At 42.1% G+C, this 12,788-nt stretch overlaps 1 protein-coding gene across 3 annotated transcripts in view; it reads left to right on the top strand.

Annotated features, from left to right (window-relative positions):
* ABLIM1 (actin binding LIM protein 1) overlaps positions 1-12,788 on the top strand; it is a 227,776-nt gene that overhangs the window by 98,210 nt on the left and 116,778 nt on the right. For all 3 annotated transcript variants that reach the window (XM_060127222.1, XM_060127221.1, XM_060127220.1), the window contains exons 3-4: positions 6,072-6,255; positions 10,446-10,555. In XM_060127222.1, the coding sequence (XP_059983205.1) occupies positions 6,072-6,255; positions 10,446-10,555 (294 nt within the window). The remainder of the gene's footprint in view (positions 1-6,071; positions 6,256-10,445; positions 10,556-12,788) is intronic.

Here is a 12,788-nt window from a genome sequence, read left to right as displayed (position 1 = left end):
GAAGGAAAGAAAGGAAAAGAAAGAAGGAAAGAAGGAAAGCAAGCACATGGCCCTTATCGCCAGAAATGAGCGGGTGTAACCCAGATCCTGCCATGAAAAGCCTTCATTTCCCTGGGGCAAGTTCAGAAGGGCTCTTCATGACCTGTGATGGGCTGACCAGCTGGCAGAGTGCCAGACCACAAAACCAGCACCTGCCCTAGAAAAGAGAAGAAAGAACCCACCTAAGGCTCCAGGCCCCCAATTAGAATTCTTATGTTGCTCAAAACTAAACTGATCATGTTTGCTTGACATCCCTCCCTCTCTCACTAGGATGAAATGATTAAAACACCAGTGAGACCAGCAGAGATGTTCAATCTCTTGATCTAGATGAAGAAAATGTCTCTTGCATTTTACCTCCAAGCAACCTTTGGGCAGAGTTTTAAATATTACCTATTCTCCTAAGTTTCTGGCAGTATGAACTAGTTGACAGATGGAATGTCTCTGAAATGAATTTGTTGCAACATAAAAAGTAACTGCTGTTTTTAGAAAGTTGAAGAAATAGTTGCTACTACAACCCTGTTCATGCCGCTAGAATACTATGCTGTTTTCACCCTTATTTGACACCTCCATACTTTGTTCCCCTCCTGTTCTGTGGTATTTTTACAACACAAGCAGCTCCTGTTAACTTTTTTTAAAAGATGTAAGATTTTTAAATGTGCTGTTACTATTTTCACAACTTTTATATAAAATTGCTTCAATGTACATATTCCTTCTTAACTAGTTAATGGAATTCCTTGGTTTGCAGAGAATTAATTCAAGGGTGTAACATCTACAAGACATATGACTCTTTGTGGCCATGCTTTAGTGATAGCAAAGCAGGCAAGATTCAGGGGGTCTTGAGTGGGACATGTTTTAAATAATTGATCATGAGAACAAAGCAATTGATTAATCTCTTTCACTGGCAGCTCTATTTTTTTTTAACGTCTTTATTGGAGTATAAGTGCTTTACAATGGTGTGTTCATTTCTGCTTTCTAACGAAGTGAATCAGCTATACATATACATATATCCCCATATTTCCTCCCTCTTGCGTCTCCCTCCCACCCTCCCTATCCCACCCCTCTAGGTGGTCACAAAGCACTGAGCTGATCTCCCTGTGCTATGCGGCTGCTTCCCACCAGCTATCTATTTTACATTTGTTAGTTTATATATGTCCATGCCACTCTCTCACTTCGTCCCAGCTTACCCTTCCCCCTCCCTGTGTCCTCAAGTAGCAGCTCTATTTTTTTATGAAAGGAATCTATGCTTTTCCCTGGGCATATGTTAACTTTCAACCAAAGCAAAGACAAATGGAGCATCCAGAGTTAAAAACCTAAATAGAGCCTCTACTGAATTTCGACCTTAAATTGGGATTGTGTGATCATTTGGATGGGAAAGTTTTACTTTGCGCCACCAGTGAAAAGTATTTTCAGCAAAGCTGTTAATATAAAATAGACCAAAAGTTTTTTTTAATTTTTAAAATGTTCACCTTTAGATATTTTTGGTTAAAAAGAGTAACTCCTTTGTCAAAGTGTAGTTTTCAAAAAGTTAAATACATGACTCTCATACAAATATGGAATGAACATGTACCAGAGATTTAGTCAATTCATTAATGAAGGAACTAGCAGAATGTAAAGCTGGTTCAAAGGAGAACCAAAGGAATGGGTTTAAAGGCATTCAAGAAAAGATGTTGGGATAAGATGCCAGGGTTAGATATAAAACTGGTTAGCAGTCTAACAGGAGAGTAAATCTGGACAGAAATCATCTGCACGTCTACCGAACAAGAATCTACAAGTTATGGTTAACTTTCAAAGTCCAGGCTTTTAATTAGTAGTAAAGAGCTTGTCAAACACAGATCCAGTGCCCTGGGTCATGAAATAATTCTGTGTGAGCTGTTAATATTCCGGCATGACACTGGAGGAACACGCTTCTCTCCTTCACCTTGTTTACAAGGTTTGGATAATTTTTCTTAACATCTTATTATTAAAGTGAGCTTCTACCTGTATAGGCACCAAGAATAGTCAGATTCTTAGAGACAGCAAGTAGAGTGGCGGTTGCCAGGGGCTGGGGGGAGGGAGGGAGAATGAGGAGTTATTGTTTTATGGGTCCAGAGTTTCAGTTTTGCAAGATGAAAGATGTCCTGTGGATGCATGGGGGTGGTGACTGCACAACTGTGTGAATGTGCTAAATGTCACTGAACTATACACTTAAAAATGGTTAAGATGGTCCATTTTATGTTATGTGTGTATGAGCAAAATTAAATAATTTTAAAAAGTGAGCTGACACATAGTTATGTGAAGAAAAAGTTAACAATTCTTCATCCTACTGAGATAACCCATTTAATAACCCTATGTTTGTCTTAACTCACTTTTCCTCGTTCATAAAAACATAAGTAGACTTTTTAAAAAAGGGATTATTAAAATTCTTTGTGAAATTTTCTCTTTTAATAATATGTCCCGGACGGGCCTCTAGGTTACAGATATTGATCTAACCCATTCTTTTTAATACAAACTCCATAGACTGGATATAGCGTAACTTATCCAACTATTGCTCTGCTGATGGAAATTTGAGTTGTTCCCAGGTTTGGGTTTTTTTTTTTTTGCCAGTACACAAACTGTTATAATAAGGCTGTTTTAATACAAGAAAGTGATGCTGAAGGCCAGGACCTGAGTAAAGATGGCAAGAAGGCAGAGGAGGGAAATGGATCAAAGAAATGTTTTCTTGGGAAAATGGATTGGATTTAGTGGACAGTTGAAAATTTTGGTGTAAGAGTGGGAGAAGGCATAGCGCTGCCATTTTATTAAAAGTGGGAATAGCAGAATGTTTCAGAAGAGATGGCAGAGAAGCTGAGAGGGTGGAGTTTGTTTTGACGATGCTGTGTTTGAGTTAGGTGTGCCGTCCCTGCCCAGCTTGGGGAAGGTATCACAGATAAAGACATAGATTTGAGAATCCTTCACATAAAGTCATAGTTGAAGCTCTGAGAGTGGATGAGACCTGTTCCCAGGGAGGCCTTGTATTCTAGAGGAAGGAGGTGACATCCATGGGAGTTACTTGCATTTAGGGGTCTGGCCAAGGAGACTGAGAAGTTGTGGTCAGAGGAGGAACAGGCAAGTAAAGCCTGGAGAGGGAAGAGTCTGAGATTACGTCCCAACTAGTCCAGTCTTAGGAAATGTAAAAACGTTAAGTACTCTTAGGTCTGAGCAGTACAGACGTTCCTTCTCACTGCTTGCTGTGTGTGCCTTTCATGACCCCTGCCTCTATGAGTCCGTTTTCAAACACTGGTTTCCTTGTGTATAAACCACCGGAAACAGTGGTGCAGTTTGGTAAGCCAATTTGGGCCACTGCTTTGAATTTAAGGACTAAGCCAAGGCTTCCCTGGTGGCGCAGTGGTTGAGGGTCCGCCTGCCGATGCAGGGGACGCGGGTTCATGCCCCGGTCCGGGAGGATCCCACATGCCGCCGAGCGGCTGGGCCCTTGAGCCATGGCCACTGAGCCTGTGCGTCCGGAGCCTGTGCTCCGCAATGGGAGAGGCCGCCAACAGTGAGAGGCCCGCGTACCGCAAAAAAAAAGAAAAAAAAAATAGTTCCCATTCATCAGAATATTTCAAGGATAAAATGAGCTAGAGAGGGGCTTCCCTGGTGGCGCAGTGGTTGAGAGTCCGCCTGCCGATGCAGGGGACATGGGTTCGTGCCCCGGTCCGGGAAGATCCCACGTGCCTCAGAGCGGCTGGGCCCGTGAGCCATGGCCGCTGAGCCTGCGCGTCCGGAGCCTGTGCTCCGCAACGGGAGAGGCCACAGCAGTGAGAGGCCCGTGTACCGCAAAAAAAAAAAAGGACTAAGCCAAATCAAATAATCAAATTGCAAAGAGGCACAGTTTGATTTTAGTTTGGCATCTCTCAACAGTAATTAAAAAGTCATTTTTAAGGCTATATTAGGTTCATATAAACTAAGACTTTATTATTAAAGGACAGGATGTGTCGACTTCACAAAACCCTGTGAACTAGAGAGGCTGCAGAGGTTCCCTAAGGAAGCAGTGAACACAGGGATTTCTAAAATATTTAGAATTAGCTTTGGAGCTGTCTCAACAATCTGTATTACCATAATTACCCTATTGCTACCAGATCTTTTTATAAAGGATCTGTGAATTTTTACATTCTGTCTACCTTAGGTGATTGGAAGAGAGACTGAAGGGAATTACTAGCAGTCCAAATGCCTTATTTTGTTACCTTTCATGGTTTTGAGAAATACCCAAGTTTGGAAGAGCAACTGAGTCATTGGAACTGCTTGATGCCACCGAGGAGTGAAACCAGTGGGAATTTGCCAAGTTTGAGGCTGGATTCAATTTATAATAATTCAAAAATTGGTTCCCAGTGTTATATCAGATACCATGGTTGGAGGTCCCTAAAGACAAATCAAAAGAAGTGAAGCTGAGGACTCTTACCCATGAAGTGCTTTGTCATCTTGTGGGAAAATAAAAAAGAATACATAGGACAATATTGAAGAAAGAACTCTAAGGTGTCCTGTGGCCTCAGGATTGTGTTTATTGTTGTTGAAGGAATTTGCAGGTGGAGTAGGCTTAGTCCATACTTGAGTTCTCTCGACTCACAGGACCATTTGGTAAGGAAAAGGCAGGTGTGGGAGCAGTGGGGGACTGGCAGGTGAGGGAGGCGGCAGGTGATGAACAAGCTGGTTTCCAGGTAATGTGATCACAGTAGGGTTATATGGTGGTCATTTTCAGGCATGACGGACTCAGGCCATCTTGGGTTACTTGATTATAAATCGCAAAGAAGGAGGTCATAGCTGTGGAGTGTTGATCTAAACAAAGACAGATGAACCCACAGTGGAAAGCTTGTTGTACGTTCTGCGTCACCCTGAGTATCTTTAGTAGTTTGCCGTTAGTAGAGACCGCTAACTGAGGGTGGAGCGGTAAGATTCCGTCAGAATCTTACTGTGCTCAACACTAGTTCCTCTAGATGTGTTCATGTGTCATGGGAACTTACCATGTGTTCTAGTAGGTCCTTAGGAAAGCAATTTAGTGACTGAACTCACCTCTCCCTACCCCAGCTGAGTGCCCATACCAACTGCTTGCAGGAATAATCAGGACAAATCCTGGATTCTTTGCCCGAGGCCCTGAAGTGTCATCCAAACTTGGGGATAGAGAGGTTAAGAATGGCGATTTCCAGCTTTGGTGTTGCTTCCCAGTCACTTGGCAGTGGAAAATCTTTACTCGCAGAGGCTGCCTTTGGCTTTATTTTTGGACCAGTTGCTGAGTCCTGCTCTGGTCTTGCCTGAACATGCACACCTGGAATCCCAGGACCTGCTTTTTTTTGCACCATCTCCGTAATTCACAGCTGCACAGTTTTGAAAGAGACGCCAAAATCCAGACACAGCAAAGCAGCCTCTTTTGCGTGTGCTGAGGTCCTGAATGACAGTTTTATCTTGGACATGTTCCCTTTTCTTTCCTCTTCTGCTTGTTCATTTTTATCTCTCTCTGTAATATATAAATAATGGACTTATCCTATTTACTGCACAAAGAGAAAATTAAACGTCTGAATTGTTTAGAACTATGGGAAAGTATTTCCAGAGTGTGAAAAAATAGACACTGGACATTTCAGCTTTTGGTGTAGTGGGAATTTATTACTCAGCTCAGTAACAGTTTTTGGTCCAAACCAAGCAGTTGTGTGGGCAAGCCGTGCTTTCCTGAATAGCACTGCAAGAGACAGTTTTGTTCATATTTGAGACCGCGTGAACCAAAGGTATCTTTCCATCAAAGACTGATTATCTCTGAATCTTAGACATATCACAGAAGCTGTGGAGCCCTAGCCAATGGATTTTACTTGCATGAGACATTGCATAGCTCCCAAAGGGGAGGGAAGCAAAAGGGGAGGGAGGCAAGAGAGAATCAGAGCCCAACAATAAATAGCTCTTTGTACCAGTCCCCCCTCCCAAACCCCATACTGCTGAGATCATAGAGTAAGTTAGCAGCACGCAGTAGAAGGCACTGCTGCCCAGCAGCTTGGCACATGATGACCAGATGTGAACTTGTCTGTCCACAGTGTGTGGCTGTGACCTGGCCCAAGGGGGCTTCTTCATAAAGAACGGAGAGTATCTCTGCACCCTGGACTACCAGAGGATGTATGGCACGCGCTGCCATGGCTGCGGGGAGTTTGTGGAAGGAGAGGTGGTGACCGCCCTGGGCAAGACCTACCATCCCAACTGCTTTGCTTGTACGATCTGCAAGTAAGTGTGGCTTTCCCCAACAGAGAAGCGCTGGGTTCTGCTGTCAAAGCTTGGAATGTGCGCTTTGGTCTTGAGTTGTACTTAGTCTCTTTTTTTTAGTATTTATTTATTTTGGCTGTGCCTGGTCTTAGCTGTGGCATATAGGATCTTTTAGTTGCCGCATGTGGGATCTAGTTCCCCGACCAGGGATTGAACCCGGGCCCCCTGCATTGGGAGTGTTGAGTCTTAACTACTGGACCACCAAGGAAGTTCCTTGAGTTGTACTTAGTCTTAAAATATCTTTTCTTTAAAAAAAAATTTTTTTATTGAAGTACAGTTTGATTTACAGTGTTGTGTTAGTTCCAGGTGTACAGCAAGGTGATTCAGTTATACAAATATACACATATATCTTTTTTATATTCTTTTCCATTATAGATTATTACCCGATATTGAATATAGTTCCCTGTGCTATACAGTAGGAATTTGTTGTTTATCTATTTTATATATAGTAGTTTGTATCTGTTAATTCCTGATTTATCCCTCCCCCTCAGTAACCATAAATTTGTTTTCTATGTCTGTGAGTCTATTTCTGTTTTGTAAATAAATTCATTTGTATCATTTTTTTTAGATTCCACATAAAAGTGATATCATACATTTGTCTTAAAATAATTTTTTCTGATGCACCTTTAGATGTTTTTATTTTCCTAGTGTGTTATCAGGCTTAGTCAAAAAGTAATTTACTTAGGAAACTTTATATGTGATATCCTCCACTAAATAATGTGACTGATTTTAAGTGCCTTGAAACCGAATCTGAAAGCAGCTCTAGATCTTGAGACATTTTGAGCAATGGAAACATGGGAGGAAATGGCATAAATACTTGGAAAGATGAAGCTTATTTGGAAGTATCAGTGTGTGGGAGTGGGTGTGTGAAATAGTTGCATTTGCTCTATAACCAGGGAGAGCAAACTGCCCCATGGGCCAAATTAGACCCAATACCTGTTTTGTAAATAAAGTTTTATTGGAACACCGCCACGCCCGTTTGTTTATGTATTGTCTATGGCTGGTTCCCAGTGACAGTGGCAGAGTTGAGCAGTTGTGACAGAAACCTTATGATCTGCACAGTCTAAAAATATATTTACAATTTGATCTTTCAGGGGAAAAGTTGCCAACCCCTCCTCTCTATCATCCACCAAGGTTAGATCTTTACTGCACAAAGCAGCTTGATTAAAATGATCAGTCAGAGAGAAGAAGGAAACTGTGTGAAGTGTGAGTGGAAAATGTGGTTCATTGTTGTTGTGTTTTGAGTGCTACACATTACAGAATTTACAATGGGTTCGATTCCTATAATGAGGAGACTCACCAATAAAGGATCAGCTACTTAATGGACCCATACTAATCAGGCAATCCCAATGCCTTTTGGAATGGTGTTGATTCTGTGCGCTCCACTTTGCTATGCCTTTGTAAAAACTACAGTTCAGTTCAGTTTGTTTTGTTTTTCAGCATTTCATGTTTCTAGGCCAGAGAAATGTAAACTCTAGAAGGGTAAATATGATTTTGTATAATTAATTAACAAGATAATACACATGGATAAATTGTAATAAGATTTAGATGAAATATTCATAATCAAATTATTTTAATAACTTTATATAACTATTAGCCCATTTTAAAATTATATATATTTTTAAATCACAATTTAAAAATTCTGGGTTAATGAGCTGAAATTTTTTCTGTATTTAATCAAAAGCAAAGCTTCCTCTTGACCTCTCCTTTTTCAGGCTATAGCTCACAGCCTGGTTAAGAGCCCGGACTGGCATTCGGGAGACCCGAGTCCTGGTCCCGCTTCCTGGGCTGATTTGAGACCTATGTGAGCTAACTTTTCCACAGCAATTGTCTCATCTGTAAGGTGAGAGGCTGTGAACTGCATACAAGTAATTCCCCAAACCTGGATGGTCACTGGAATCCCCTAGGGAGGGTCTCTTTAAAATATCCATTTCTAGCCTTTCTCCTTCCTAAGTCTCATGATGATTTAGTGGTTTCTGAAGGGCCACCAAGGAGGAGGAGACTCAGTCAGGTTGGAGGGCGCTGGCCCAGGTAAACTCCAAGAGGCTTCCTGATCTTGGCCCTGAGAGATCATTGCTTCAAGTTGGTAACGGACAAACATTTATCAGCTGTAGCCCTGTCCCTGCATGTTTGAGCCAGCAGAGAGGTGCCCACTGTTGCTGCTGCTGAATGACGCCAGTTTCCTCTGAGGAGGCCACCTTTACAGTTTACAAATTGCGTTCATGTAGAAATTAATTTAACCCTCTGAGCAATTCTGCGGAGTCAATCAGGAATTCGTATCCCTACTTATGAGTGACTTTGAGACTCAGAGTGTAAGGGATTTTCCCAGTCCCTCACATCGCAAGGCCAAGATTTGAACTCAGGTGTTCTGACTGTAAATCCAGTTCTCCTTCTATTACAAACATTCAGGCAAATGTCAGGAGGAGGTGAACCCATATGGGCAGAGGACATAGGGAAATGAAGGGGGGTCATTCATGAAATAACAAAATTCAAAATTCAGAAGACCTGGTCGCATTGTTGAGAACTGGACTCTGGTTTGTCCCATGGTGGATCTGTGTGGGGTTCAAGTTTAAAAATAAAAGCTTAGATCAGATGCAGGGCCTGGACTAGGGTGAAGCCAGGGAGGCTCCTGGGCACGCAGTTTAGAGGGGTGCTTACTCCCGGGTCATGCAGCACTTCTGACAGCGGGGGCCTCCTTAGATGCTTTGCCTCGGGTGCCTCGCTGCCCTCACCCTGGTCCTGGCCCTGATCAGAGGCAAAGAACCTGAGCTTATTGTGTCTGTGGACTCTTCACCCCCTGAGGGCCTCCTTACAGAGCAGATTGGAGGCTTGCTTCGTTTTACTTAATAAGTGTGAAGCGATAGGCCTGTTTGTATCCACCAGAGTGTGACTTTGATTATTAAAGACAGAGCAAGTTCTGAGTTGGTGGATACCACCTGCACCTCCCTGTGGCTTGGTCTCCCTAGCTGGTCAATCCACACAAGTTGCTTAACCTCTCTGGGCCTTAGCTGAGCAACGGAAAGTAACACGGCACCAGGAGAGAAGAGGAGAAGAGAGACCACCTCAACTCAGCGCTTCTTAAATTTGGCGGTGTGAGAGTTTAAAACTCTCCTTGATGACTGGCAACAAGCACATTTGTGGAGTTAAGTCCAAATTTACTATCTGTGAGTGCATTATGGTTAATCAACAACTGTTAGGCGGCCGAAGGGCAACTTAAGGCAGCTGTGAACGTAAAACATGTCCAGAAGCTTGAATTTGTTCTTAAGAAATTGCTTCTGACTCAGATGTGTGGGGATGTTTGGCTTATGAGTTTCAAATTTCCTGATTGACAGAATCACACATTTGAAAACTCATGATGAAGATCATTGACAAATTGGTCAGTTGCAAGAAAGTAGGCGTGGAGACTGTCATATGGCTATTAATTAATGACTTTTTTTAAAGCTATCTGCCTGCTGAAGTGGGAGCAGAAGAAACTGATAACGTACCTGAAGAAGGCAATATTTTTGCAACGTGTGCTGTTATTGATGAATATCTAATGTGAAAGGAAAATATCTTTCTGAAAAGAAGCTAATACTAATTTTTAAACAGATATTTATCGCATCTTCGTATTTCTCCGAGTTTATAAGGGACCGGGCCCCTAGCACTGTGAGATATTTAGTTCGCGCATTCAGACGTCCAGGACCAAGTCTAATTCAGCATAATTATCACGTTGGTCCAGGGAACTGAAAGAGTTAATGCTTGACCTGTAACCAGTTCTCTTGGGGAAGGGCCTTAAGCTTGAATAGGAATCCATGGCATTTAAAATATTTCTTCCTGGAGGTGTTTCCATTTGGAAAAGGAAAATTTTACTGTGTGTGCCCTGCTAGGTGACTTGTTGGAACATCCCTCCGCTAATGAGTGGAGGTAAACGGTATCATTTTACTATCTGGTTGCCCGCAGAAGCTGCGCATTCTCCTTTCCTCTCAAAATGAGGCACGTTTGTGTGTTTGTTTGGACTGGATCCAGCTGGCTGGCTGGCTTCAGGCTGCATTTCAAATGGTTTGGCTCCTCTTCGAAGCAGTGAATTGGCACCGGAGGCCAGCCAAGCAGGGGTGAGGAAGAGGAATGAAATTGCTGCAGTAACCTTGAGGGCAATGTCTTTCTGTCTCCAGGCGCCCGTTTCCACCCGGTGACCGAGTCACGTTCAATGGGAGAGACTGCCTTTGCCAACTGTGTGCACAGCCGATGTCTTCCAGCCCTAAAGAAGCCTCCTGCTCTGGCAGTAAGTGCCCCAGCCACCTGTTGACATGAATTCCTTCATTTCTCAAAGGTAGCTTAGGCAGGTACCTTCCTTTTTGAGAAACTCTGGTAGCCAGAGCCAAGAGTAGGCCTATATCTAAGGCGTTTTCAATTGTAAAACGTGATGCGTGGAGAAACCTTCACTAAAACCCATGCAGTGAGAAGCATCTCCCTTATTTCAAAAGGACAGAAGTAGAATTGGACATCACACTGTGTATTTTGATAGTAAATGAAGGAAAAAGAATTATTAACTACTACATCAGAAACGCCCCTCTCTGGTCATGGAGGTTAAGCTGTGAGAGCGTTTGGTGGTGATGTGATTGATGTCTCTGTGTATTAGAAAAGCTATCCCCACTGTGCCTTGGGCAAATGTGGTGGTTATTATTTACTCTTAAATAATTCTTTATCACCCTTAAGTATTCTTTATTCACCTGGAGGGTTTCTGACATTTATTCACTGAACAGATAATTTGCTGAGCACGTACAATGTGTGTGTCATTCACACTAGAGATACAGGCGTGGACAGAACATACTCAGAATCCTCAGGAAGCTTATTTTTTAGTAGGAGCAGGTAGACAATGAATGCATGTACAGAAATATCTAATACGTGAAGAAAATTAAAGTAGGAAGAAAAAGCAGGTCAGTGGGTCTGTGTTTGTATGGGGCAATCAGGGAGACCACTCTTAAAAAGTGTCACCCAAGGCGAGATCGGAAGAAAGTATGGGACAAGCTATCCATACATCATGGGATTGGTAATTCTTGATGACAAGGCTTGTCTGACCTGTATGAATCCAAAGAAAACCAACTTCCTTCCAAATAAAAATAGTGGCAAATTGCAGTATTTCTTGTAGTAAATAACATTGGGTAGGTCAGTTCACTCTGAAGTGAGAGGGATTCTGAACTCAGGACAGCAAGCAAGGAAGCTCTCCTTCCCTCTGTTTCCTGGGGCTTTAGGACATGGACTAGATAGAGGTTTGCCTCGGTTTCTGTGTATTGTGCCCATCCTCAGAGAACAAATGCCTTTAAACCCTGCCAGCCTCAGCACATAAGAATGAGATAAGCCCCTTCTGCTCCGGAGGAATTTCTTGTAATTTTTAACAGCACTTCCAAATCCTCCTGTTAAAGTAGAAGAGTTATTATACCTGTTAAAAATAAGAATGTTATGACCAAACGTATTTACATAGAAATTGGATTTTGACCATTGGGAGAAAAGAAGAAAATAAATGTGTTAGTGCATCTTATTCAACACACATGATCAGATCCTTAGCATGTGGATTTATATGCCCTACTAATAAATAACAGCGGCCTGGGTAGGATAAGGGCTACAAAACAGGACACTATCCAAGACCCCTAATACGGTTTCAAGTCCCTCACTGTGCTTACCTACTCTGCCCCCTGCAGGTCATTGGGAAGGTGACCTAGGTTGAGAATAGGTACCCCCTTGCTTGAGAGGGCTTGCTTTGAAAGTATGTTACCAAAAAACTTTGCAGGAATTCTTCAGTCTAGTTAAGAAAAAGAGGATGTTATGAGTCCCAGGATAGGATGACAATCTATAACAGAAGATCATGTCCATAAGCCTATTATAGGACTGGCTGCATCCTCAAATTCAGTGGAGTCCTTTAGTCCAACTATCTTTCTTGATAGGTGAGGATATTGCAGCCCATGAGGATATTCAAGGTCACACAAGCTATCCAATAATAAGGTAGGGTTAGAGGCAGGGCTTCTGACTGCGAGTTTCGGGCTGTCTTTTTGTTTCATCTAATACTCCTCATTGGTTGGTTTAAGAAACAGAAGGAGGATATTTTTAAAGGCTTCCAGTCCTCTTCCTCCATGTAATTTGGAAGCATATTTCCTAATCATAGCTCCACCAAAATGGTTATTCCAATTTTTATTAAACATTGTTTTGCTTTATCTATATTTTCTTTTTCTATATGACATAGTTGTTATGCACATAAAAAAGAAATTAAAATTCTAAGTATAAAAATGTATCAGACTCAAGTTCATTACATTTCTAATGCTAGATTTAACAGTTATTGCGTATGTGCAAATTGTTGGACCAAATCGTATTTTCTCCTTTGCTCCCAATGGATGAAATCCCTTTTCTCTGTGCAATTGCTTTGGTCAGAACATTTTTATTTTCAACAAGTACTTGTCTGTTTAGATAAGTACTCAAATAGCATTTCTGGGGCGCGTGGGTGTGGGTGTCTGTCAAAAAGA

Source organism: Lagenorhynchus albirostris, chromosome 16 (assembly GCF_949774975.1).
Source record: "Lagenorhynchus albirostris chromosome 16, mLagAlb1.1, whole genome shotgun sequence".
Classification (NCBI taxonomy): Eukaryota; Metazoa; Chordata; class Mammalia; order Artiodactyla; family Delphinidae; genus Lagenorhynchus; species Lagenorhynchus albirostris.
The sequence above is the reverse complement of the archived record's forward strand: the minus strand, read 5'-3'. Positions and strand labels throughout refer to the sequence as shown.